The sequence below is a fragment of the Xiphophorus hellerii genome, chromosome 11 (genome assembly GCF_003331165.1).
Source record: "Xiphophorus hellerii strain 12219 chromosome 11, Xiphophorus_hellerii-4.1, whole genome shotgun sequence".
Classification (NCBI taxonomy): Eukaryota; Metazoa; Chordata; class Actinopteri; order Cyprinodontiformes; family Poeciliidae; genus Xiphophorus; species Xiphophorus hellerii.
This window is the reverse complement of record NC_045682.1, coordinates 7,056,636-7,082,555: the sequence shown is the minus strand read 5'-3', so window position 1 is coordinate 7,082,555 and position 25,920 is coordinate 7,056,636. Positions and strand designations below refer to the sequence as shown.

Here is a 25,920-nt window from a genome sequence, read left to right as displayed (position 1 = left end):
ATGTCTTCCCCCCTCTCCTTCCCTGTTTCCTGTCAGCCCACTATCATATAAGGGACACTAGGGCCCACAAAAGACCCCCTGGAAGAGTAAAAAAAAAAGGTTTTCTGTGTTTTACACGATCAAAAGCCTTAGTGATGTCTAAAAAACCGTAGAATTTTTGCTACTGTAATTATTCAGTAATTCTTTTCAGCCATATATACACAAATCAGTGCCATGTTTGGACTTGAATCCAAATTGATTGTCTGTAGACATAACTATCTTAGCAAAGTTTGGCAAAAGAATTAGTTAAGACTTTAGACAGTGTACTTGCTAGGGCTTATAACTATGATAGGTTTATAACTATCAGAGCTGCCAATTGTTCCAGCTTTGTCTTTAATCACAGGAAATAGAAGAACCTTCGTCAAGGTGTCAGGAATACATTGTCATGTTTTAAATCGGGTCTGTACTTAGACCCGATTTAAAAGGGTTGTCAGTAAACAACCCTGACTGCTTGTTTACTGGCTGCTGCTAGGAGAAAATAGCAGCTAGCTTGCACGGTTCGCTGCAAGACAGGATGTGGCCGTCATTTGCGGTCTGTCGCCATTAGTCAACCCGACCTGGGGTTTTTATTTATGACTCAGTGCTTCAGTGAATATTTCACATGTTTACTTCCGTTGCAGTCAGAGAATTAGTCGATTGGTTTCTGTGAGGCTAAATAAAACAACCTGGTGTTAAACAGGCTCTGTTTAAACTGTTTTAAAGGCCTCACATCATTTCTGATTTTCTGCTTAGAGTTCGTAAAAGCACAAAATTGATTTTTGCTTAATTTAATTTTGTGCTTTTATGAACTCTAAGCAGAAAATCATCATCAATACCAGAAAAAAAGGCTTAAGAGCATCAATGTGTGTGAAATTAAACTCTATAATGTTTCACTGGGTGATGGAGTTGTTGAAATATTAATTTTTTTGGTAATAATCTCATTTATTGATGCAACCGCATGTAAAATTCATGTTCATTCATTTTGCTCCAGACTGCCCAGTGGTCGGTGGAAGTCGTCTCAATCAGAGGTTCTCTGAACTTTCTGAAGGTGTTTCAGAGTTTGTGGTTTCAATCTTAATCTCAATGGTGTGAAGTGTGCCAGACGGCTACAAATATTACCTTATGATGAGTATTTGACAGTCCAGTCTTTAATAGACACAAGAAGTCCAACATGATTCTAACCCAAGTTTTCTCCATAAGATCTGGTTTTACTCATGTAACGACACGTAGAGAGACTGTAGTGAAATGTTTCCCATTTCCAGCTGCTGCAGTTCTCTTTCTCAAACCAGTCAAACCCTTTTAGTAAACTGTTCCTTCCTCGCCTGTGGGGGCGCTGCACCAAGAACCACTGAAGGAAGCGACTCAAAAACCTCTGAAGACACTGAGCACAACTTTCTCCTTCGCAAAAGGTAAACAAAAATTAAGTAGCATCAGATTTTAGCAGTTGGAGCATTTCTCTTTAGTCTTTAGCTAAAGACCACGAGATATTTCTCCTGCTATCGCTAGGCTAACGTGTTTGTTTTGATTGTGTTTACCCAGAATGCCCTGCGCAGTAATCCACTTTCTGCTTTTGGAGGGGTCTGCGGTTTGCTTGATGTTCACATATGCATGACTCTAGAGGTCAGAGGTCGATAACCATTCACAACTCACCAACGTAAAGGGACTTCCTAGGCAAATGGACTGAAGTTAGATTAACAGTCTAAATGAGGATGGTGTGAACGCAGCCTAACTGATTCATATTCATTTCCTCAGTGACTGAAAATCTGCAGGCCTACCAAAATGTTTACACAAAACTGCTCAAATATTTTTTGTAGAGATAAAAATAAAATAAAAGAACATGATTTCAAAGGTGATTCAATCCGTCTGTCGGTGAATTCTGTCATCTAGACTGAATCAGGCCAAGAGATTCACTGGTGTTTGAACTCATAAAATTGAGAGAAATATTTTGTTAGTGGCTAGTTAGCATCACATAACAAGTCCCACAACTTGTAACTGGAATCTCTCCACTTGGAAATAAAGAGTTTCAGAAACAAACAGAGCAATTGGTCAATTTAGCAAAGGCAAGATGGGAAACTAAGGAAGAGACTAAGCCAGGGGTGTCCAAACTTTTTGCAAAGAGGGCCAGATTTGATCAAGTGAAGATGCCCGGGGGCCAATAGTTTGTTCGGACATTTTTTAACTACAAAAGTTTCACACACTGTTATAAAACAATTTTCATTGTCACAATTATCTTTATTTTTCAAATGACAAAAAAAACAAACAAATATAAGCCACTCAGGCAAATGAGAACAACTCTAAAAACCCAAATTCTGCCTTTCATTCATATCTGGAGAGTCAGATAACATTGAACAAACTGTATGAAATACCTTAAATTTACATGAGTTTAAAAATATCTTTGCCTCAAGAACATTTTAAACAGGAGTTATAAGTAATGCAAAGTTGTCTGTTATTATTAAATCTTAAAACAAGTGAATTTTGCTCGTCATTTACAATATCTACAGGTTCATAACCAAATCTTACTCAAGAGTTTAATAAAAATAAGTGCCATAAATCCAGGTGCATAAATGTTCTTTTGGCTCTTCACTGCTGATAGTGACAGACGTTGCCGTTCAAAACACTCAATTTCATGTCCTCAACTCTCAGTGCCACACTGTTACTGCCAGGCAAACATTTTTCTCAAATTCTTGCTTCTTCTCAGGGCAAAATGTTCTCCACCATTTTCATAACACAGTCTTTGATAAATGTACCTCCAGTAAAAGGTTTGCCATGTTTAGCTATTAACATTAACATCGTAGCTTGCTTTGGTGGTATTTTCTTTTGACTCACAGGCCCGCGTGAAGAATCGCTGTTGTGATGCCAGTGCAGGTTGGAGCTGCTTCACTTTTTCAGCACGGTCACTCCCTGTTAGCTTGTTCTATGCGTTAGCATGTTTAGTCTGGTAGTGTCTCTTTACGTTGAAATCCTTAAACAAGGCAACCGTCTCACAAATTAGACAAGCACAATTGCCTTGATTTTCAGTGAAGAAGTATTGTAATTCCCATCTCTCTTGAAAGCGGCGGCCCTCACTGTAAACTTGTTTTCTTTGCAGTGGCCATGGCAGAAATGAGTGGAGAGGGGTTCGCTGCACCGAGGCAGAGACTGATAGTATTAAAGTGGTGCTGCGACCATTTGGTGAAAGGAGGAATTACAGTTTCAAGTTTTATGATTTATTTATTCTGTTTCACAGTGCAGGCGGGCCATAAATAATACATTATAAGACCGAAGCTGCGGGCCGTATGAAATCTGACCGCGGGCCGTGATTGGCCCCCGGGCCGGACTTTGGACATGCCTGGACTAAGCTAATGCGGGCTAACATTAGCTTGGTATGCTAAACTGAGTTAAAGTAAATTTTGATTACATTTATCACAGTTAAGCAGTTTGGTTTCATCAAAGTTTTGTCCTTTACTTGCTTCATCAGAAACAACATCTGTTAATGTGCACAGGAAAACGAATCATTCACTTGTAAAATGTTTCATAATTCTATAAATACATGTAAGTGGGCTAGTTGATTATTTGTATAAATTTACATTTTCATGCCACAGTGAAGCTCTTACTATAATTGTAACCACTTCTGCATCTGAAGGCTCCTTATTTTCATGTTTGCACTCCTACAATGCACCTCCTCCCCCAACTGTAGGTATCTGAATCATGGCAGGATAACGTCAGAGAAACACTCCAGTTCTTAACGCAAGTTTACGAACTAAAACATAGTAGCTTCTAGCAACACATTTACTAATGGAAGATCACATACTGTAGAAATGACTGGCAACTAATTCATAGAGATACAAACTCACAGAATAAGAAATAATACTGCAGCAATCATCACATTTTGAAGTGCTGTGGGAGCCATATTGGATATTTAGGTTGGGGTTGGTGGGAAACCTTTGACTTTCCAAAGTTGGAATTGTGACTTTAGCAGGTGATCCATCCATCAAGCAATAATAAATGTTAATGTTGAAGCCTATGGTAATTTAAAAAAAAATTAACCAAAAAACACTGCAGTCGATGTAGAAAGTAATGCTATAAACAAAAGGCCCATTAAACACAGAGCTGAAGCATTAACACTAGGAAATACAGAATAAATGTCGATGCTAACATCCGGATGAAAGTTGAATAAATTTATTTGTTTTGTATCACATGGCATCTATCAATGAAGTATTTATTTATCTATATTTAGGACATAATATTTGAACTAAGTTTAAGTTAAAACAAAGAACTTCAGAAGAAAGGGTGATAAAGCTGTTTAAGCTAGTTCAGACTGGTTGAAACTGGTTCAGACTGGTTGAAACCACCAGCTGCTGCTGCCAGTGTCATCATGGTGATAAAACTTATAACAGGTAATTTATTCTTATTCTAAACTTATAAACTCCACAAACCATCAAATATATTTAAAAATAACGTTAATACAATATTTTGTAATGTATCCACATTCGTTTGTCTAGTTAGCATAAGCTAACCATGGAAGCTAAGCTAAATCAAGCTAAATTTACGATGCACATCTTTCATTCTGAGTTTTATTTTGTTCGTTACCTAAATCTGTTTTAATGCACTAAATTATAAAGGAGATTAATTTGCTGCTGCTTCCAGTATGTAGCTGCTAATTTGGATTTGTGTTTTGCCCCAAATTTTATTTGTTTCTGCTAAATTATGTAACATAACATTTCGTCAGCAAACGGTTTCTTTCTGATAAATGTTCCTTGGTAGCTAACCGGATTAAGTTGGTTAAATTATGCCAAACTGTGGTAATCATACCAAATATAATGTGAGTTTACAGATTCTGGCGCTCAGGATGATAAAATAAAAAATGCGTTTGATGACTGATTAATAACAGGGCAGGAACCAGGTAGGCCCGGGTAGGACGCATTCCAGGTCGAGCTGTGAGAGTAGATCGGGTCCATCAGAACCTGTAAAATCGCTGAAAGGTGATTTAATAGGAGATTTATTCCAGATTATGAACCAAGTGAAGCTTAAACTGTTCTGGTAGAACAGATTTACAAACGTGAAAGTTTTATTCATTTTAAATATAAGATGTTGATATTTATTGTTCAGTTTTGGCCTCATTGCAGCTCTGACTCTATTAGAGTCTCAATACTCAAATTAATGATTAATTGATTGTTAAATTAGTTCATTATTTCAATAATCGATTCATTTGATGAATTGTTTCCAACATAACTTCTTCTGATTGTCTTTCATCAACAGTTGTCCATAACGTCCAGACTTGTGATGGTCTTTCTCCACCTGAGCAGTGGATCTCTGCAGCTCCTTCAGAGTCACCATGGACTGTAGAGGAGGTAGTAGGTGTTTTTCTCTCCACTCCAGTGACCTTTGACCTTTGCCATTCAGACATTGACTCATTCTTGACAGATTTTTTTTAATTTTTTTATCTCTACCCATGATTTCCGTTTTCTCAATCTGACCTCGTTTTGTTTTTCCAGTTGAAGAAAAAAGAAGAAAAAATAAATCTTCCCTCGAAGTGTTTCGAGTTTCTACCAGGAAACAGGAAGTGAGAAGTGAACTCAGGACTTCTGTAATTAAAGCAGCGACGAGGACGTCTTCATGAATAAAGTCTGTTTTATTGCAGGAGTGTTCTGACGTGGACCGACCCAGGTCCGGCAGAACCGACCCGGGCCTGGCAGCATGGTGGCTTTGGTCTGAACCCTGAGTCAGTTTGCTATCGGTTGCGTTGCGCCGCCGTGTTGCAGTGAGTGGGTGCAGCTGCGGCGGCTGTTTGACTCTGCGGTCGGCAGGGGAAGGAGGAAGACGCTGCTGCTGCCCCCCCGCTGCACACTCACTTCCTCAAAGAGGGAGGGGAGAGACAGAAGGAAGCCATCTTGGGCACTTTGTGACATGTTTGTACCCTCTCTGGCGCTGGTTCCTGCAGACAAACAGACGGTGCGTTTGGGGAAGTGGAAGCTGAGGAAACCCGGCAGGTATTTGGTTTTTCTGAGTTTTGTTTTGCGTTTTGACAGGAAGGAGAGACGAGTCGCTGAAGGAGTTGGAAACTAAACGTCGGAGATCCGTGGCGTTTCGTCTGATGTTGCTCTGAGCGCCGAGTTCAGCTGGACAGACGCAGTATGAGTTCAGTTCCCCAGAGGTCGGTGGTGATGGGCTGGAGCCCCCAGCAGCTGGCTGACTACCTGAAGCGGGTGAGGAACCAGAACCAGAACCTTTCCTCTTTATCTCTGTTTCCACATCTTAAATCGCTCTGAACCCTGGGAGTCCCCAGAATCAGGTTCTGGAGGAACCAGAACGGTTCTGGTCCGTTACAGTGCAGCTGATGGTGGATGTGATGGAGAAGAGATTCCCGATGCATCCTGGGAACCGAACTGGGTCGGATAGAAGCTCTGAGATGGTTGTTTCTGGTCCAGAATGATGCAACAAACAGGAACTGCTTCCTGCTGATGCAGATGCTAATTATTTGCCGATTAGCTGAATTAGCTACTGAGCCTGGTGCTGAGCCTGAACTAGAACCAGGCTAGAACCAGGCTAGAACAGGGCTAGAACCAGACAGGAACCAGGTAGGACGCATTCTTGTGTTCCTGTGATTTTCCAGGTCGAGCTGTGAGAGTAGATCGGGTCCAGCAGTCTGCAGAACCTGTAAAACCTTTAGGGTTTTGGGTCGGTTCTTCTTCTCAAAGCTGCTTCAGCGTTTCCATGTTTGCAGAGAAATGACTGTATGGCCTACTCTGGACTTTGACTAGGCCATTGAAGCATGTTGATTCTTTAGTTTTTCAAGCAGCTGTAGATGAGCTGCTGTGTTGATGATCCATTCTGGACCCAGCTGTAACCGGGCCAGAACCAGTTCTGGGCCGGTGGTCCCAGATGGCCCCCTTTCGGCCCCTGTGGCCCCCTTTTGGCCCCCGGTCTGGACCGGCCCTGGCCTCTGTCTGTCGGTCTGGTAAAGTTGTGCTGAAGGACGAACTGTGTTTGTGGCAGATGAACCTCCCCGGCTGTGATAAGGTGGTTCTGAAGAACTCCATCAGCGGCTCCAGGTTTGTGGTGAGTGTTTCTGGCCGAAGAGGAGGAGGAAGAGGAGTGACGAAGGCCAGGATCATCATCCTCACTGATGTTTTTGTTCCTGCAGAACCTGACGGATAACGACCTGCAGAAGTTCCCCAAGCTTCACGCTCCGTAAGTCAGAGGAAGGTTTTCATCTCCGACTGAACACAAACAGCTTCTCTACCTCCTTCACAGTATTGATGAAGACATTTAAGACATTTATCTTTATTTTGTCTCCATGGCTGCTTTTGCTTAACGTGTGTTTTTGTGTCTGCAGGATGATTTCTAAGATCAGCAATGAAATCTACAAGAATGAGAAGAAAGGCTTGTTTTCTAAAAAGTACGTCTCACACAAACAGAAACGTCTGTTAACTGCAGGCTGCTGTTTATAAAAAACAAAAATAATTTGAGTCATTCAGCCTGCCTGGAGAAAAAAATCATTTCAGTCACTCTCATCTGGTTATTCTAACTAAATATTCAAATTAAATAGCTAAACATTTAGCTTGAAGATAAACATTATTTTCTTTCTTCTTTGTTTTTCCATTTTCTTTTTTTCTCACTTTACTTTTAAAAAAAAAAATCAGTTTATCTACAGGTTTTGCCAGAGCTTTTACTTTGATAATCTACTTCAACTTGAAAACACGTGAATTTGCACATTAGTTTAAATATTTAGATGTAAACAAAAAATGACTTTTTATTTCTTTTCTTTGTTTCGGTTTCTTGTTTTGCTCCTTTTTCATTTCTTCTTTTTTCAGTTTATATAGTCAGTTTGCAGATCCAGCTTCTACTTTCGTTATCAACTTCAGAACAAGAAGCTAAAATATTTATTCAGCTTATTAAATTGTTAGTTTCAAACTGTGACACGAGGAAATGAATGAATAACTTTGACTTTGAAAAATTAATGAAAACTAAAATAACCTAAACTGTTGTCATTTTTGACTGTAACTTTTTGAACAATTTCCCATAACTAACAGCTCTAAGCTAAGCTTTGTCTGTCGCCATGACGACAGTCCTGCTAAAACCTGAAACTGGACCTGAGACGTAAAGGAGACGACACTCATCCCAGCTGCTGAACTAATAACCCTGTTTTTCTGCTGATTTATTTAAACAGGAATGAAGGAAAAATGACTTTTAATATGAGATGAACAACACGTCTGGTTCATAACTGAACTGATTCACATCCTGTTTGTGTGTTTCTGCTTCACAGATCGACTCCTAAGTATCATGAACCAGGTGAGTTAGTTTCTGTCTCCTGAGCTGATCAGGTTTGATTGGGTTTTTGTTGACAGAACCAGAACAGGAAGTGATCGTCTCGGTTCTTTCTGTTTGGCTCCAGTTGATTTATGATCAGTTAGTATTAAACTAGTTTGTTACTCTGAGGTGACCGGTCCTGCGAGGTTCTGGTTTGTTCCTGAGGTGAAACACAACAACAGTTGGTCTCCATGGAAACGGCCTCTAAATACCGAAGGGGTGTAGCGATGCAGAAGCTAGTGTGAGACGCTGGTAACGTGTTTCTTTGTGTTTTGCAGAGATGAACGTTGATGGAGGATGGGGCGAAGACGAGTTTGTGAGTCGGACCGGATTTCACTTTAACCCTGTTTTTCTGCTGATTTATTTAAACACGAATGAAGGAAAAATGACTTTTAATATGAGATGAACAACACGTCTCGTTCTGCTGCGTTGTTATTTATCGACAGAAACACGAAAGATCCGACAGCCTGTAGGATTCACTAAAACATGTCCAGTCTGTCCAAAATGATTCACAAACTCTTGCTAAATATTAAACTAAATATTAAACTTTTTAAATATATATTTAGCCTGCTAAGTAAATTATTATCTTCAAACTGTAATTCATTTTTCAAACTAATTGTTTAGTTTGACATTTATAAACTAAAGAATAAGATGGTGAAATTAAAACCTATTTTTTCTCTAATGACTAAATGACTCAGATTATTGCTGTTCAGTTTTGACTGTAACCCCAAAGCGATTTGGGATTCTGCTCGTTTCTCTGAGCTTCACGCGCTGACGTCTGACCTTGATCTGAATGAAGATGTTTTCCTCTCAGACGGTTTGGAGATGACCTTTGACCCTTTCCTAGGTTGATGTTTTCCCTCCTGTCTATTTTTTCTCCTTCCTGGCCTTTGATTGGGGCTTAATGAAAATGAACGACGCAGTAAAGCTGCATGTTTCATCGTCGGGCAGCATGGAAACCCGACCTCTTTATGAGATGATCTTCTGCTCTGCAGGACGACGAAGAGTTTGACGATGACTACGAGAGTCCGTACAGCGACGAAGACGACCGGGACTACGAGTCCCCGAACGACGACTTGGACGCGGGTAACGACTACGAGCCGCCGCCCTCTGAACCCGCAGAGGACCACAAGCTGTGCCCGTCCCAGCCCATTGGGGACGGGGACTACATCGGTACTCACATGGCGCAGCAGTCGCTCAACGCCGACCGCATCAGCCCCACAGCGAGGTCACCAGGTCACAGGTCATCAGAGGTTAACGGTTTCTGTTTCTGTGTGCAGACCGGAGGGACAACAACGTGGCGGCCAGAGGCCCGCCCCCCACTCTGTGTCCCCGCCCCCCCACCTCACTGTCTGCACCCCCAGCCCGCATGGTCAGTCTGAACAGCTACACTGGAAAACAGCATCAGACCATTTAAAACTTCATTTCTACATTTATAACAGTTCTTCTGCTGATTCTCCTGCATTAACATTCATTCGTTCATCTGTTTTATGTTTCTATAAAATCTCGATTCAGTTCAGCTTTTCGTCTCTGAGTCGCTCCTGAACTCATTCAGTCATTCGGGACTCGCAAGCGTTTCCATCAGCCACAGAATTACACAAACTTATACCAATAAATTCGCTTAATGGAAATTTAAGAGTCACGTTTTTTGATAAAACATTGAGGTGGTTCTTTGTATTGAAATAGATTTATTTTGCAAAACTGCAGTGGAAACTGTTTATTCGCATCACGAGTCACATGATCAGCAGCCCGAGGTTTCTACTGAGGGAAACGCAGAAGAAGACGACAGGAAGTAGAAAGTCAATGTTTATGTAAACTTTTACAAACAAGTTCAAACTTCACATAAAAACTATAAAATCACAGTGGGATAAAATGATTAAAATAAAACTAAAACATCAGAACAGGAAGGTTACAGCGTCAGACCTCGGCTGAAATAAGTTTTAAGAATGGATTAAACTGATCCGGGGTCAGATCTGATCTGGAAGGTAATTTATTCCATAGCAACAACAGAGAAAAACATGTAGATGAATCTGAGGAACAGTTAATAACAACGGATTTTTTTATCTGATTAGTTTTGAGCCAAACCGTTTAAAACTTCATAAGTTATTAAAATGATCTTAAATCTATTCAATGTGAAACCGACAGGCAGATCATCACTGCAATGGTTTTAATGACTTATCGCCTCAACAAACTTATTCACCTGAGATTTCAGCTTCATTTCCTAGTTAATGGAAACTCAACAAATGCTGAATCGTGTTTTTTTTTTTTTTTTTTTTGGTTTATCGACATTAGAAATGAGAAAATACTTAAAGATTTGCTCACATTTGTAATGAAATTGCAGCCAATAAGACAATTTCAGGTTCGTTCTGAAACATTTTGGCTGCATTTTCTGCTCCATTTCCTGTGAAGCCTCCAAACAAATATTATAGAAAAAATAATGCAACCCAAGAATACAATTGATCATAAATTCAGAAATACAATAGAAAACAAAATCGCATGTACAAATGTTGTTTTCAGGTTGATGTGAAACTGGATGTATTTTAGGAAATGAAAGTTGAACCATCACATTTTTTTTATAAAGTCCTGAAATGATGAAGAGAATGAAACCTAAATGAGGTCTAGTTAAAGTAACGTCTGCCACCTTACTGACTAATGAATCATTCTGTGATTACGTCATACCAGCGGCGATGCATATTATGTGGATGGAATACAGATTTTATTTAGAGGAAACAAGCTGTTCAGATGTGAAGTTTAGAGTTGAACAGTTCTTCCAGCTGATTCATTTTTATTGAACTTTTTTGTGTTTGTGTTTGTTCAGCCTGGAGAGTCCAGAAGAGACCCGTCTCCTCACGGACGACCGCCAGGTAACTGTACGTTCATAAAAACAGAAACAAACAGATTATTTTCACTACAGGAAAAAAGTTTAAATATTACAGGGGTAAGGTAAGAACATTAGCAAAGTAAAGATGCAAAATATGAGAAAAAGTTTGTTAAAAACATTTCAGAGTTATTCTACTGGAAACAATTTAATGCCGACGTGTTGAAAGATTAAATATTTCCTTATTTATAAACTGAAAATCACTAGATGTTAAACATTCCTCATTTTAATTTATTGTTACTTTTTATGTAAGAGTTATGAAATTACCACTTTGATTTACTAATATTACAACTTCATTCTCATAATATTTTGTCTTTTTTCTGGTAATTTAAAAACCCTTAGTATCCTGGCCCCAGTATTTTGTCATGTTCATGTTGTTGGTGTTCAGTTCCCTCAGGGCCTCCCAAGGTGTGTCGCGACATCAAACCCGGCCGTGAGTCACGAAACACCCAGTCCCCCGTCAGAGGTAAACCCTCAGACGTTCAACCAACAGCTCCGGCTGCCATCGCTGAAACTTTTAGAACACAAGTGTCAAACTCCAGTCCTCAAGTCTTGCAGTTTTTAGATGTGCCACAGGTATAAAACGCTGGAATGAAATGGCTTAATTACCTCCTCCTTGTGTAGATCAGTTCTCCAGAGCCTTAATGGCCAAATTATTCAATTCAGGTGTGATCCAGCAGAGGCACATCTAAAAGTTGCAGGACAGCGGCGCTCCAGGACTGGAGTTTGACGCCCCTGGTTTAGAATAATCTGTGGACGTTTACTCTGTTCTCTCTCTTTCTCAGGCCATCAGTTCAACTCAACGGACAGAGTGAGTGTCCTTTAAATCTAATTCAGTCGCTGCACTTTTATCAACGTTGTACAACTCAGTACAATAAAGTTTATTATGAAAAAAAAGGGAGTACGACCACTCGACCCTCAGGAACCCCAAACATACACACACACACACACACAAACACATATCAAACTAAAATGTAAAGTTTAATGTTTCTAACTTCATGTTGTTTTTGTTTTTGCAGCCTGGTGCACAGTCCTGGAGGTGTGTAAACTCACGCACACACACACCCACACACACACACACACACAGAATACTTATTTTAACAAAAACATGAAGTTAAATCTTGTTCATAGAAACCAGATTATAATATATAATATAAAAATGTATAACTGGTTTAAATGAATTAATGAGAAGATATAAAACAGTTGTAGTTTATATTATTTATCTTTATAATATATCCAAAACACTACAATGGAAAATAAGCTAATGCACTAAGGTTAAGCTTTATGCCAGTAAATATTTTTTATAGGGTTGAAGTTAAAGTACGCAGTTATGAAATGTGGATATGACTCTACAGAGGGCGTGAATTGGCCCATCGCCATCCATCTCATATCACTTCCTCTTTTACTTCCTGTTATAGTTTTATGAAATCTTTTTCATGGGCGGTTCTCTAGCATTTCCAAAAGTCTTTGAGTTTAGGTTAGCTAACATCTTGGTGCTTGTTTATTCATCTCTCTACATGTGGAGACATGAATATTCTTAATCACTTTAGCAGCAACTGATCAAAAGTAAAATAAAATTAATAATAACTCACAAAAATGTGGTAGGACATGAGAGTTAATAGATTCACTGGGTTGGTTTTATGCTAAACTAAAGTAAACTAAGCTAATGTAGAGCATGCTTCAACAAATTAATGTGAGCTAGGCTGGGCTAAACTAATGTAAGCTAGGATAAGACAAGGTGTCTAAAGCTATGATAAAGTAGTGTAAGCTATGCTTAATTTAGCTAAGCTAAGGGAAGGTAAAGTCTGTGATACCTTGATGAACTAGGGCAAGCTAGGCTAAGTTAAGGTAAGCTAAAGTGGTAGAAGCTAGAATAGCTAAATAGCTAAACTAAATGAGTTTTAGCTAAAAGAGGCTAAGCTTATCTGGTGTAAGCTAAGCAGAAACCATTTTTCTTTTGAAGAAATGAAACAGAGTCTTGTTAGCAGTAAACCACATATAGAGCCAATAATAGCTGGTTTCGGTAAATTAAGTCTACACAACAGAAATGTATTTTTGTTCTGGTTTTTCACACTTCATTACAGCAGAAACATATTTAGATATTTGGGGATTTTTTAAAATAAATTTTTCTAAGAAAACGGGAACAAACTGTGTCTTTATGGCAAAACCTAAAAGTGAGTGACACGGCAGAAAAAGTCTATAAATAAAACTGAAGACCAGCTTAAAAGATTACAGCTACGTCTGGATCACAGGCGTTAAACATGGCCGCTTACGTCCAGCAGGTCAGGTTTCACGTTAAACTGCGGCTCCTGTTGACTGTTGGAGAACTCCAGTCACGATGTTGTTGCAGCGATGCGCTCGCAATGCAGAGAGAAAACAGACGATGGAGGCAGACCCAGCAGGAGGAAGTGAACAGCAGCAGCTTCTAGTTTAGATTGCTACGTGTTGAATGTTTCCTGTTCTAGATGCCCATGTTTAGCTTTAGCTGCTCATGTTTAGCTTTAGCTGCTCATCAGGAGTTTTAATGTGTCTGTCCTCACAGGACACCGGCGGACGCATCGGAACCGCCAAGATCCAAACCTCCGGTTCTTCCTCCTCCCACCTCCTCCGTCAGCAGGAGTAACTCCTCTGCCAGAGTAGCGCCCCCTAGCAGGTCCTCTGTGGTTCAGGTCGAATCGTTTGGTTCCAGAAAGTTCCTGATAATAATTTGATGTTTTTGTTTTCAGGTTCGATGGACACAGAGAGGTAAGCTGCTCCGGTTTTTATTGATTCCTGTTAGATCAAACATGATTGTTCACTGCTACCTAGAACAGATTGTGATGGAGACTGACCTTTGACCCCTTTTCTTCTCTCTTCAGCAGACACAAGATGGTGAGTTTCATTCTCCAGTTTGAAACCCTGAAGCTTCGCAGAGCGAATAAAAGAAGCTTCCCCCTCCTGCTTGTTTTCCCACAGTCCCTAAACACAACACGTTCCCTCTTCACAAGAATCTGCCGCCGCGCCCCGGGATCCCCGGGCCCCAGCCGCAGCACGCCGCCAGGTCAGCCTTCACTCCTACTCACGCGTCTCATCAGAAGGTCGTAAATAAATAAATAGTTTGTTCTTCGTAACTCACCTGCTTAAATGAAGAAAGGAAATCAGAGTAAAGCACGGAGCAGTTTGCCCGGGGCCCGGAGGCCTCGGCTGCGGCCTTGGGGGCTTTCCACTTAAAGCTGCAGTAACTTATAAAAAATTTGTTTTTACATGGATGTTAAAACTGTCACCATGTCATGACAGTTTATGAGACAGATTAAGCTCCACCTCCTCCTTACCAAAAACAACCAATCAGAGCCAGGAGGCATGGCTTAGCGCTGTCAATCATCCTAATGTAGTCACTGCTAAATGTGCTAATGGTGGAGAAGCAACTTACCATTACATGAAAACTGTTCATCTGCAATGAACAGATGGCAGATGAGCAGTATTCACAGGCTCGTTAAGCGGCGTGTACATGAGGTGATTGACAGCTTTAAGTCCCGCCTCTTTGCTCTGATTGGTTGTTTCCAGTAAAAGGGAGAAGCAGAGAAGATTGTTGTTTTCACGAATTATCTGTATCATATTAAACATATTAAAGTGATAGTTTCAACACATATGAAATAAAATATTTTTTTTCCTGGAGCTTTAATGTTTCTGCCTCAGACGATCTCTAACAGGATTTTTTTTTTTTTTTTTTTTGTGCAGCGTTTCCTCCTCGGCTTCTCTGCCTCACAAGCTGCAGTCTGGTAAGAGAAACCTGAAGGAGTCCGAGCGTTTTCTGGTTGAATCTGAATAAAACCTTCGGTTTGCTCCAGCTGATCTTACTGTGAATCAGAAACCGGCTGCTGAGTGTCTTCTGTCTGCTTTCAGCCATAGCCGAACACAGAGGCAGCATATCGGCGCCCAGCCGTCCTCCACCTCCCACCGCGGCCGCCGGCAAGGTGAGAGACATCCTCAGCTCTAAAACCAAACCTCGAACTGCTGCGAGTCCAGGATAATCACAATATTCTGTTCAGACCCTGAAGATTCAAAATTTGACACAACCAACCAGGCTGATCTGCCCTGGTTGGGCAGCAGGGGGCGCTGTTGCATTGCATTTGCAGGCCTGAGGACATTCAGCAGCTTCAGCAGTGTGTGTGTATTGGTTTGCAGGCTCTGGACCCAAACTGGTACGTTGGGAAGGTGAGCCGTGGACAGGCTGAGGGATGCCTGAAGAAAGTCCAGAGGGTGAGAATCCATCCAGCATCAGGACTCTGATTACAGGTTGAGCTGATAGCCGGTGATAATGTGTTTCTGTGTGTGTGTGCAGGACGGGGCCTACCTGGTGAGGGACAGTACCCGGCAGCAGACCAACCAGCCCTTCACCCTCATGGTCTTCTACCAGGACAAAGTCTACAACATCCAGATCCGGCAGCACAGTCAGCAGTTCCAGCTGGGAACCGGACTGAAAGCCCAGGAGGTCAGAACCACCGCCGGCCTCTGGAGTCACAGACAGGAGCCACAAGCAACTAAAACACATGCATTAACGCCTGCCTGTTAGCCTGTAGAGGGCAGCGCTCTGACGTAGTTTTTAATTTAGCCTGTAGGGGGCAGCGCTCTGACGTAGTTTTTAATTTAGCCTGTAGGTGGCAGCGCTCTGACGTAGTTTTTAATTTAGCCTGTAGGGGGCAGCGTTCTGACGTAGTTTTTAATTTAGCCTGTAGGGGGCAGCGATCTCAGCTCCAACTGTTCTGTTTTGTGTCTCCAGTTCTTCCCGTCAGTCAGTGACATCATCAACCATTACTCCCAGTCCCCTCTGGTCCTCATTGATGCTAAAAACCGGAGCTCCAGCCACCAGAACCAGTGTCTGCTGTCGGACCCGGCCGGTTACTATTTGGAGCAGAGCTGGTCCTGACAGACTGAACCAGACCGAAGCCGGCTCCAGTCGAACCCGGTTCAGATGAATGTTCAGATGGCCTCCATCTTTGCATGTGTTGCTTTGTTTTCTTTCTTCTCTTTTCAGTTTCAACTTTTAAACCTTTAAGAATATTCTTCAGAAATATTAGAGCTTATGTTGGTTCTACTCCATTTGGACCCACAAACAAACTCTAAGACTAAAGCAGAGCTTCTATGCACCTCTTCTTCTTCTTCTCTTTTACTGTAAATGTGTCGGTTTGCCATCAGCTGATCTCATTAAAACATCTGGAAACATCAGAAATGTTCTGGAGTTTTATTTCAGTCAGGCAGTTTCCAGAACTCTGAACATCAAGTGGTCAGGTTCAAGGACTGGACTCAAAATAGGGAGAGCAAATTAGCATTAGCTTCTGCTAAATAATGTTTTGGTATAGCAAATTAGTGTTAGCATCTGCTAAATAACATGTTAGTATATTGATTTAACATTAGCTTTCAGTAAATATGCTGGTAAAGTTCTTTAGCTTTACGGGAGGAATCACTGTTGCCACTTACAAACTTTGTTGCAATATTTAGTAGCGACATTTCAGATATATATTTTTATTTGTATATTTTTATTTAAAAAAGCAACAAATTTAGCAACTTTTTTTATTTTGGATACGTTTATTGCGACTCCTGAGAGCTGCTGTGAGAAACGCTGACAATCTCTGCTCCCCACACTCGCTATTCCAGCTCCTGATTCGCCACCAGGGGGCGTGCGTCTGACTGAGATGCTTTAAAACCTGGACAGGATGTGATGTAACAAACAGGGAAACTGCAGTACCACCGTTCAATATAAAGAGGGCAACAATGAGACGTTTTAGGCCTTTTAAACAAATTTACACAGAAATATCAAAATTAGTTCAGAAACATGAAGCTAGTATCAGTTTATAGAGTTTATTTGGAAAAAAACAAATTTAGTTTGAGGTTTAGTTTCACTGTAAAAACATTCAGTTTATTAGCTTCCTTTGCTGGTTGGAGGTTTTACATCTGGAGACAGTTGAAGGTGTTCAGTTACCTGTTCCCATGGTAACACCCCCTCAACCCCCTAACCCTCACACCAAGTGGTCGGTTGCTGATGTTTTGACTGTTCCCTCCGCAGATTACTGCCGCTCGCCTCCAACCGCCAGCAGCCTGAGCGGATCAGGACGTGATGAGATAACGAATCCGTTAGCTGCAGCCTGACTGATGGAGATGAATTAACGATCTGAGTGTGTGAGGGGTAATCTGTAAATCCACTCAGCGCTCGCTGCTGACAGACTGGCAGTTCATTTATCAGCTGGGAACTGCGTGTGTTTTAACTAGAAATGTCTGAACAGAAATCCAGCAGCTCAACATCTGGAGTTCCTCAGGGTTTCACCCTGGATGTTTGACCAGCTTTACACACCAGATAAACAAAAGAAGAAGAAGACAAGATAAGAGGATCAGAAACAAAACAGAATAGAGCTCCAACTTTTAAAGATTCAGTTAATTTGTTACATTTAGTTTATCAAACAAATCTATTTACTAGACTGGTTTTCTGTTTGCAGTGCTGTGAGCTCAGTGGGTTGTGTGGAGTAGCTCTGAGCGGTCAGTATGTCCCAGAGTGACCTCAGTCTGGAGGAATCATTCGGCTGACCTTTGACCTCGTTAATAATCTGAACTGAGCTGCCATGTTTTTAAAGATGGTGCCCAGAAACCAGTAAAGCCTGATATGATCCTAGTTTCAGCTGCAAACAGAAAACCTGCTGAGTCAGCGTTTGGTTCTGGTTCTGGTTCTAATCCGATCAAGGAGGTTCTGTCTGATGGCTGCAGATTAAAACGTCTTCAGGAAGTCTCCGGGTCCAATCCGGTTTCAACGTTTATTCCTGGAAACGTCAACAACTGGAAACCTGGGAACGAAAACACCTGGAGGAGAGAACCGATTCAACCGTAATGAACTGATAAATGAAACTGATTGATAAATAAAGTGATAATCACTTTGGAAGAAACTGGTCCAAACACGTCCCAGTTCTGATCCGACTGCTGGTTCTGTTTACTTCAGAGAAACTTGGCTCTGATTTCAGGGATTAAATGTTTTTCACAGCTTCTCAGGAAGTGAGTAAAACTATGTAGAACCTGAACCGGATCAGAACCTGGACTGGATCAGAAACTGAACTGGATCAGAATCAGGACTGGTTCAGAACCAGGACCGGTTCTGGTGGAAGAATCTCCCCCTGGCTGACTCAGGTCCTAACGTGTCACCCTGTTGCCCCGGGGCAAATATTCTGCCTGTTCTTATTCAAATCAAGCCAACAGCCAATCAGTGGGCAGTGGGCGGGGCTTGGGGCTATAAGAAGCCCAGGTGAGCAGCAGGTGTTCAGACAGCATGGACCAGGCTCTGGTTCTGGACGGGTCCACCTGCAGCCTTTACCCCAGCTCCGCTCCATCTTCCTGGCCGGTTCCGGACCCGTTCCCCGGCACCGCTCCGCTCTGGTCCTGGTTCTGCTCCTGGGATCTACTGGGCCCGGTGCGGCCCCCATACTCGTACTCAGCCCTTATTGCCATGGCGATCCAGAGCTCGCCCAATCAGAGGCTGACGCTGAGCCAGATCTACAGCTTCGTGTCGACCCATTTCCCGTTCTACGACCGCAACCGGGCCGGCTGGCAGAACTCCATCCGCCACAACCTGTCGCTCAACGACTGCTTCAGGAAGGTCGCCCGCGGCGATGACGACCCAGGTCTGCACCTGCCTTCATCACTTCCTGTAAGCCGTTACGTCACTTCCTGTAACCTTCCTCTTCCTCCCCAGGTAAGGGCAGCTACTGGACTCTGGACCCGGACTGTGGGAAGAGGTTCGACAACGGCAGCTTCCGCCGCAGGAGGAAGAGGAAGTCTGACAGGAATCCATCATCATCATCATCAGAGCCCAGCTCCAAATGTCCCAGCATGCACTGCAGCAGCTCTGCTCTTCCTCACTCTGACTCCTCCTCTTCATCGCTGAACTTCCTGGTTCCAGACTCCACTCCTCCTCCTCTTCCTCTTCCTCCTCCTCTTCCTGTCTTCCCCCCACCCCAGGGGACTCCCCCCCCACTCTCCTGCCTGGCCGACCATCAGGCCTGCATGGAGCCCGGTTCCGGTTCTGATCCGGGTTTCTCCGAGTTCTTCAGCGATGCTCTGCTGCTCGACTTTCTGCTCCTTCAGTGAAAAGACTCCACTTTTATATTTATCTGATTAAATCTGAAATAAGGTGATGAAGTTTGAAAATAAAATCACCTTTAGGAATTAAAAAAAAAGGGAAGAAAAAAATTTGCTCATTTTTATTGTTTTTTAAAAAAAAAATCAGATATTAATTAATGTATCCATTAAAAACAAGTCTACAGTCTGACTTTAATTGTTTTATGTGTGTTTTAAACGCCATAAACTGTATTAGTGTAAATATATTGGTTTTCCTAAAAACTGTTGCTTCTGTTTCTGTCTGTGGTTTTGGTGTCACTCATTCTGCTAAAAGTGTCCATTTTAGAGCTGATTTACTTCGTTTAGATTTATAAATACAGTTTCTGACACAATAAAACATCTGAAAATGATTGATTGAGTTATTTAGCCTGTTGAAGTCATAATTTCACCATGTTCATTCATTTATAAATCTTACAGTTTCAAAGTAAATATTTTATTGGCAAGCAACATATTTCGCTTCAAACTGAATATTAGTTTGTAAACTAAATATATAGTTTTCAAGCTGAATACTTACAAAATAAAAATATTCAGAGCTAACCATCTAGCTAGCACGGAGCTAGCTAGCGAGGAGCTGAAGGCTACTGGCTTAGTTCTAAAGATCTGACCTAAATATTTGCTTTACAAACTAAACGTTTATTTCGCAAACTAAATGCGTAGTGTACTAACTAAATATTTAGATTGAAGCTACATATTTAGTTTATAAACGAAATATATAGTTAGGAAGCTACATATTTAGCTCGGAGCTAGCTAGCTAACTAGCTTCCTCACATCGGCCTATTTAGCTGGTATTTACAGCAGCACCCCATAGTATAGATATATTGGATTATAATAATAGTCCCAATGAATCTTTTTTGTCAGATTAAATGTATCCTTTGAAAACAATAACCTTTAAGCAGATATTAAACACACTTTTCATTAAGTCTACACTTCAGTATTAAAACTTTTGTTTGTTTTAATCTTTTATTAGTCTTATGTGATGTTCTAATTTAAATGTCAAGTTTTCATTATAATTAAGAGAAATAAAGGCTTTCAAACATCCATTTGTATGTAATCTATATAATACTTACTAAGTGATGAAGTTCCTGAAATAAATGGGCTTGTCAATAATATTCCAATGTATTGAATGAGTTTGTATCCAGGTGATGAGCTGTACCTGAATGCACCACAAAGGTCCAGTTCATGTTCTGGTTGATGACTACAGTTCTGACCCGGATCACCATCAAAAACACAAACCTGATTTTTTTTGGTTCCGTAGCGTTCCTGTAGATCAGGGATGATTTGACTTTCATCAGCCTTGTTTCTTTGATTTTATCTAAAAATCACATAAACTTCCAGCCACTATTCCCCCAGAAACCGATCCGGACCGGTCCGGTTCAGCAGCTTCAGCTTTTAAAAGAAAATTCTTCTCAGTGGAACCAAAGAACTTCAAGTCATCAATAAATCTGTTAATGTCTGAACTTTTAAAATGGAAACTTGTGTGTGCGTGTGTGGGGGTGTGCGCGCTCGCATGTGTGTGTGGGAGATAACATCACGTAAGTGTTGCGTCTGTTGACACTTAACACGTCGTCACACTCAGCAGCTATCAGCGGCATCAGGATCACAGACTCCAGAGTGTGCTGCTCGTTTACCCCCAGCTGCTGCGGTGAGGCCCCTGGCCATGGTGAGGCCCCTGACCATGGTGAGGCCCCTGGCCATGGTGAGGCCCCTGGCCATGGTGAGGCCTCTGGCTGCAGCCACAACTTACAGGCCGCACAGCATTTACATGTGATGGTGGGAGGTGAACAAGGAGATCAACACACTGTTGCTGGCTGAATTAAAAATATTTATTCAACACTATCTTTAGTTTTATGTTAATTATGTAACAGAGGAATTAATGTTATTCTTTATTCTGTTTTTATATGTTTTATTTTCTAATCTTTGTATGAATCTTGCTTTGATTTATTGATGATATTTTAAAAACTGTTTTGAAAACCCTTCTGTTGTCTTTAGCTTGTGACCCAGGATGAATGGAGGCCATTTTGTTTGTCAAGTTGTGTTTCATCTTTTCTGTTGGTTTTATTTTGCTCTTTTTATATGATGTTGGTTCAGTTTTGTTGTCTTTAAAGGGCTTATGAATAAAATTGGCTTAATTACCTTTCACTTTGCTACTGTTGCACCTTTTCTACTCTAAAAGTATTCACACTGCAAGAACACAAAATCTTACCAATCTTTCCAATCTTAGTCCAGATTCTAATGCAAATGTCTCAGTACACTTAAAATAAGGCGAAACTTGAAATTAACTTTAGCTGAAAAACAAATGAAACTAATTTAAACTATATTTTCAGCAAGACAGATGAGTGTTCACTGTAAAAACTGCAGTCCTTCGCAAAAGTTTTTTTTGTATAGTGTTCGGTTCTGATTATTATTATTATTATTATTATTTATTTCAGGTTTTCCTCCTGACTCAGAGATAACAAACTGAGGTGATGACGAGTCAGACAGACGAAGGCTGAGATGTTTGGTTCATCCTGGAGGCTCCGTCAGGGTGGGGGTGTGTGTGTGTAGGTGTGTGTGTGTGTGTGTGTGACGTTATGCAAATGTTAGGCAGTAATTTTGTTTACTGGCAGTTATATGGTTGAACCCCCCAGACACACACACACACACCAGCAGCAGCAGAGTGTGTGTGTGTTGAAGCAGAACACACCCATCACACAGACAGGACGATAAAAATTTAAACTGCCAGAAAAAGTTGATTTTCCAGCACTAAATGTAAAAAAGATTAAAATTTAATCACAAAGAGCCAATAAAACTACTAGAGCTAATAAAGTCACACAGTGAAGATTTAAAGCAACAATCAGGTTATTTATCTTGCTATTTAAACTGACATTTATAGATGAATCATTCAGTGAAACATGACTGGATGAATGAATTAATATTTTTCTTCTCACAGGCAAAATAACCCAAATTAATTCTGTTGTTGCAACTAAAGAACCCAGAAACACCTGCAGAACCTTCAGAACCAAATAATTCTTCCAGAACTTCTAACACCTTTAATGGACCCATAAACACATCCACCTGAAACCGCATCAGAACCCAACAGAACCAGCAGGACTAAATGATTGGACCAAACTTAAGAACCTTCAGAACCTCTCCAGACCCGGTCCAGACATGGGAGGATGGATTTAATCTGAGCAGCTCTTTCTGGGTCAGCAGAAACTTCTAGGTTCTAGAACCTTTGGGGTCCATTTGAAACTCTTTAACGAACGACACAAAGCTGGAAAATAAAAAAGAACCCAATGGAACCACGAGACGATCTGGCAGAACTTTGAGGTTCTTAATGAAACGTCAGAACCACTGGCCCGGTTTAACGGAACCGACCCTGTTGACAGCTACCTGTTGACAGAAGGATCTCTCTCTCCTTCGGCTCGGCAGTGGAAAGTTCCCGTTGCCCCGGGCAACGAGTGGAGAGAGAGACAGACAGAGAGAGAGAGAGAGGGAGAGAGAGGCGGAGTTTGAATTCGGGTCGGTTCGGGACCAGCCCGGGCAGGTCTGCAGCAGTTCATGAGCCGTCGGGACCCGGCCGGCCCAAACGGACCCAGTAGTCCCGGGGTCAAAGGTCAGGCCAGCAGGTGTGGGAGATAAAAGAGAGAACTGAAGAGGTTCAGGACGGGTTTAGGGTTATAGTGAGAGCTCAGAACCGGTTCTGGACTCACAGAACCCGGACTCTTCAGAACATCTGAGAACAAAGTTCACGGTTCGACAAATGGACCGCAGCAGGACCGGTCCAGTTAACAGAACCGATCTGGAGGTCAGGTTAATTATTTTTATTTTATTTTATTTTTTTTTAACCCCTCCAGGGGGTCTTTTTGTGGGCTCTAGAGTCCCTTTTCATGAAGTAGGCTGACAGGAAAGGGGGAAGGAGAGGGGGGAAGACATGCGGTAAACGTCGCCGGGTCCGGGAATCGAACCCGCGACAGCCGCGTCGAGGACTTGAGGCCTCCAAATGTGGGCCGTGCTAACCCCTACGCCACCACGGCACGCCCAGGTCAGGTTAATTATAAATAAATAATTTTAAAAAACTATTTAAAGTTTATACTTAAAATAAACTTACAAAAAAATATTTAAAAAAACTCATATGAGTATAAGTAAACATTTATAATAAATTAAGGAAAATAAATCGGACTTGTTCTTCCGCAATCAATCTCGGCTTAAACTGAGATCTGCTGCCACCACGTGGCCAAACTGCAGTACTGCAGGTGATTTTTAAAAATCTTTATTAGATACAAAAAGTTTTTAAAGTCGCACATCACAACTAAAATTAGTTCCATTTAATAAGACAAATCGAGCAGAAAAATTTAGTTTTAAGAAATAAAAAAGAGAGCTCATTATAAGAAAACTGATTTTCAAATGTTAAATGAAATTGATATTGGTGGAATGATTGGGCTTTTTATGTTGTTGCAACAATTTAGCACTTTCTTAAACTAACTCACTTAAAAATGTTGACATTAACCACAACTTATGAATTAAACTATTATAGTTTTATTCTTTTTCTGTTTAGAAAACCAAAATGTATTATATAAAGTGGAAGAAATGTTTTAAACAAAACTGTTTGGAAAATCCTAAAAACATTTAATGAGGTTATAGTGAGAAACAACAAAAAAAACACCTCAGTTTTTTAATATTTGTGTTACAAAACACACAGGAAGTGATATTTATATTGAACTAATTATTTTACTTTTTGTGGCAATGAAAAATAAAAATATTCTGTTAATTTTAAAAATACTTTCCTCCCACGGTTCACAAAGAGTAGGGGGGTTGAAGACTTTTGCACAAGAGAAACTGGAGAAATCAAGTTCCTGCAGCATTTATCCTTTAAACACTATGAATAATTTTTATCCAAACAAATAACTCCAGAAACTATAGTTTTAACATTTTTAATATAAAAAAACTAGAAACATGGCTTCCAGTGTCCAGCAGGGGGCAGCGTCCTTCAGTCCATCATTAGCTTAGCTTAGCACAAACACTGGAAACGGGTGAAAACTGCTAGCGCAGTAGAGAAACATGAGATTCTGGGAGAAATCAGGGCGCACTGCGCCTTTAAATGTAAGGCGGGCGCTGCGTCCTGATTGGCTGAGTTCAGATGAGCTGCGTCCTGATTGGCTCAGAGCGGTTTGGGCAGGTGAGACACCTCATCCAGACACTCATCGTAGGCGTCCTGGTAGTCCGCGTGCGGTTTGATCAGGATGACGCAGGTCGGCCGCTTGGAGCCGGCGGAAGAGCCCAGATCCTGCACAGGCATTTCAAAGTAAGAGGAAGATAATTAGACTCTAAAATAAGAAAAAGTCAATTAAAAGCAGAAGATTTCAAAGTAAGAGTCGTAACAGACCAGCTTTTCACAATAAAATACATCAGGAGTCTTTAAAATGCTTCAATAAAATGTGTGCTTTTCAAAATAAGCCCCTTTGAAACTTTTCACAATAAAAGCCGGAAATAAACATGCATTTCACAATAAAAGTTTGCAGATGGGGAAAAAAACATTCAGGTTGTGGACCGGGATCTTTCCCCAGCGGTCAGACGAGACCGGACCGGACCGGGTCTTTATAGCAGCCGAACCGGACCGGATGTTTGGTCCCACTCACCACTTTAGACGGGATGTAGGCGTAGGGCAGGTTGCGGTCCTCACACATGACCGGAAGGTGGCTGTAGACGTCGATGGGCAGCGTGTCTCCGGCCAGAACCACGATGCTGCAGGTAGAGCAGCGGCGTTAGCACACCTGAGCCCCAGTGCATGATGGGTAGCTATACCTGTTCACATGTTTAAAAGCCCTCAGAGCTTCAGATGTTCTCCATTAATATTTGGTATCAGAACCAGTCATTATTAACGTTTTCCGTGTTTAGCGTGTGAAAACTTTCCCCGAAGTTTTAGCACCCTGCAGCTGCCAGCCTACATGACCTCTGACCCCTGGGACTCACCCTTTCTCTCCTTTGTTGATGAACTTCTGGACCTCCTTGACTCCCCGCCGGATGTTCTTCCCCTTCGCGGCTACAGAAGAAACACAAACAGCAGCTGGAACCTCCGGTACCAGATAACCGGGACGCGGAAACGTGCAGAACCTTCCCGGGCTTCCTACCTTTCTTCACGCACTTGTAGAGCTTCTTGCTGAGCTTCCTGGAGGCCAGCGGCTGGGCGATGGGGTTGAGGTGAGCGACCAGCTCGGCGTAGCTCCGCTCGGGTCCCCCCGCTTCCGCCGCCGCGGCTTCCTCTCCGTCCGAAACCTTCTCCTTCTTCACTTTAGTCATTTCTGATCGATAATCGATGATCTGCTGCCTGGATTAGGATCCCAGTCAATCACAACATCCAGCCGAACCACTCCAGCAGGCAGACACACGAGGTTCAGCTTCTTCTTCTGCTCTGAAAGGAAAACAGCACGACGACAGCGCCACCAGCGACAAGACACTGAACTGCACTCATATTATTTTTATATTATAATTAATCTTTCCACATTAGATCGGAGCAGAATATCATTTTAATAAAACTTTGTTATTAAAATTACTTTGAGTTACAGTTAAAGTTGATAATCTGACTCTGTTTGTGATGTTTTTAGAGTGTTTAAATTAGT

The 25,920-nt window shown here is 41.5% G+C and overlaps 3 protein-coding genes across 6 annotated transcripts; 2 read left to right on the top strand and 1 right to left on the bottom strand.

Moving 5' to 3' along the window:
• The first annotated feature begins 5,616 nt into the window (after positions 1-5,616).
• On the top strand, positions 5,617-16,394 carry lcp2a (lymphocyte cytosolic protein 2a). Of its 4 annotated transcripts, none has more exons than XM_032577186.1 (22): positions 5,617-5,949; positions 6,027-6,203; positions 6,994-7,056; positions 7,142-7,188; positions 7,334-7,396; positions 8,264-8,289; positions 8,586-8,623; positions 9,303-9,393; positions 9,588-9,679; positions 11,126-11,177; positions 11,574-11,651; positions 11,971-11,996; positions 12,205-12,224; positions 13,728-13,838; positions 13,912-13,930; positions 14,044-14,056; positions 14,141-14,225; positions 14,903-14,943; positions 15,068-15,138; positions 15,350-15,424; positions 15,507-15,656; positions 15,945-16,394. In XM_032577186.1, exons 2-22 carry the CDS (start codon positions 6,132-6,134, stop codon positions 16,089-16,091), a joined length of 1,380 nt encoding a protein of 459 aa, XP_032433077.1. In that variant the 5' UTR covers positions 5,617-5,949; positions 6,027-6,131; the 3' UTR covers positions 16,092-16,394. The 4 variants fall into 4 exon arrangements, with proteins under 4 accessions (XP_032433077.1, XP_032433075.1, XP_032433074.1 ...); XM_032577184.1 differs by having other exon boundaries at positions 9,303-9,480; positions 14,047-14,056; XM_032577183.1 differs by having other exon boundaries at positions 5,619-5,949; positions 9,303-9,480.
• A 349-nt stretch (positions 16,395-16,743) lies between these two features.
• foxi3a (forkhead box I3a) lies at positions 16,744-19,453 on the top strand. Its single transcript, XM_032577052.1, has 2 exons — positions 16,744-18,825; positions 18,897-19,453. Exons 1-2 carry the CDS (start codon positions 18,474-18,476, stop codon positions 19,289-19,291), a joined length of 747 nt encoding a protein of 248 aa, XP_032432943.1. The 5' UTR covers positions 16,744-18,473; the 3' UTR covers positions 19,292-19,453.
• Positions 19,454-23,955: 4,502 nt separating this feature from the next.
• On the bottom strand, positions 23,956-25,724 carry nhp2 (NHP2 ribonucleoprotein homolog (yeast)). Its single transcript, XM_032576878.1, has 4 exons — positions 25,432-25,724; positions 25,274-25,343; positions 24,940-25,045; positions 23,956-24,587 (listed from the first exon to the last, which is right to left on the bottom strand). Exons 1-4 carry the CDS (start codon positions 25,598-25,600, stop codon positions 24,462-24,464), a joined length of 471 nt encoding a protein of 156 aa, XP_032432769.1. The 5' UTR covers positions 25,601-25,724; the 3' UTR covers positions 23,956-24,461.
• Positions 25,725-25,920: the final 196 nt, after the last annotated feature.